Here is a 1,282-nt window from a genome sequence, read left to right as displayed (position 1 = left end):
ACTTGCAGTGAGTGTCAGACTCAATCCATGCTGACGCCCTGTTCAAGTCACAAATTTCACATTTTAGATGATGTTTCCTTACAAGTTGTGAGGAAATGCAAATCCCAATCTCTAGCGGCCAACTGGGCGCTCTCGCAATGGGAAAATGAAACCGCTATGTATGGAGCATGCATTATGACAGACATTTTCGGAGTTTCCTCATGGCGAAACACATTTAAAGATTCCGTTCTGCTTATGAATTCGGGCCCTTGATTCTCACTCCAACAACGCCTTTCAAGCATGGTCTCTGTCAAGGCATCACGCCAGTAGGTTTGGGCTAATGAGCCAACCCTCCTCACTCACCCATCTCCCAAGTTAACTACCATCTTGAACACCAACTTGGAATCTTCCATCATCATCCTTGTCACAAAATATGGGAAACAAGCTCTCTCGAGGTGCTAAAAAATCAAAACCACAAGACGAGGTGACATCAAAATCTCGAGACGAGTTGCTCTCTGATGCCTGTGAAGGCGATATCATTGTCCTGTACGTATCTCCCTCACCCGGCATTGGTTGAATCACACCGACCTCTACACAGTGTCATGGGTACAACAGGTGCTGGAAGGAGCACGGTGGGTAGTTATCGTTGGGCTATATTTCTGCGTCGGTTACGTTGATCAATAGCTCATCAATTCTTATCTGAACCGAGATGTGGCACAAGTTGGCAATAGCCTCAGGTCATGCACTTTAGCTCTCAAACCTTTCCCCATTCCCTGTCCGCAAGATATTAGGAGATGGCTTGTCCTTGTTGATACCCTGGGCTTCAACAGTTCCGATCATGATGATACAGAGATCCTGCGACGTATGGTTGCATGGCTAAAATCTTCGTGAGTTCCCTGCTCTCTTTCGTATCTTCCGCATCTAATTTCATCAAGCTCTCATCCCGGAGAGACTTGCGACTACAAAATCTGAAAGGCTTCACCCTCCTATGCTCATCAAGCGTAATAATGAATTGCAAAAGAAATACCTAAAATATTGGATAGAGCGGGGAGCAAGTGTTTTTAATCTTCTCTCAGATTCAGCGTCGGCCCAGGCTTTGGTCAACGTTGTTGTATCTCAATGTTCTTGAAAATTGGTGAGTCGTTTTTCGCATGCTCTAAACAGAACGATGATCATCATCATCATTACTTTCTGTGTCAGGCATGACTCGATTGTATGGCTTGTGTGCGTTTACCTAGGGTACTTACTAAGGATAGGATCAGTACTTCATAACTTTTGGATACGAGGTTGCTGGTCGGTGTTG

General features: G+C 45.1%; 1 protein-coding gene across 1 annotated transcript; it reads left to right on the top strand.

Annotated features, from left to right (window-relative positions):
* Window positions 1-412: 412 nt before the first annotated feature.
* On the top strand, window positions 413-951 carry LACBIDRAFT_313048 (uncharacterized protein; the record flags this gene model as incomplete). Its single annotated transcript, XM_001891247.1, has 4 exons — window positions 413-525; window positions 578-611; window positions 664-866; window positions 915-951. 4 exons carry the CDS (start codon window positions 413-415, stop codon window positions 949-951), a joined length of 387 nt encoding a protein of 128 aa, XP_001891282.1.
* Between the last annotated feature and the right edge of the window lie 331 nt (window positions 952-1,282).

Source organism: Laccaria bicolor, genomic scaffold (genome assembly GCF_000143565.1).
Source record: "Laccaria bicolor S238N-H82 LACBIscaffold_576 genomic scaffold, whole genome shotgun sequence".
NCBI lineage: Eukaryota > Fungi > Basidiomycota > Agaricomycetes > Agaricales > Hydnangiaceae > Laccaria > Laccaria bicolor.
Note: the sequence above shows the minus strand (reverse complement) of the source record. Positions and strands in the feature narration are given on the sequence as shown.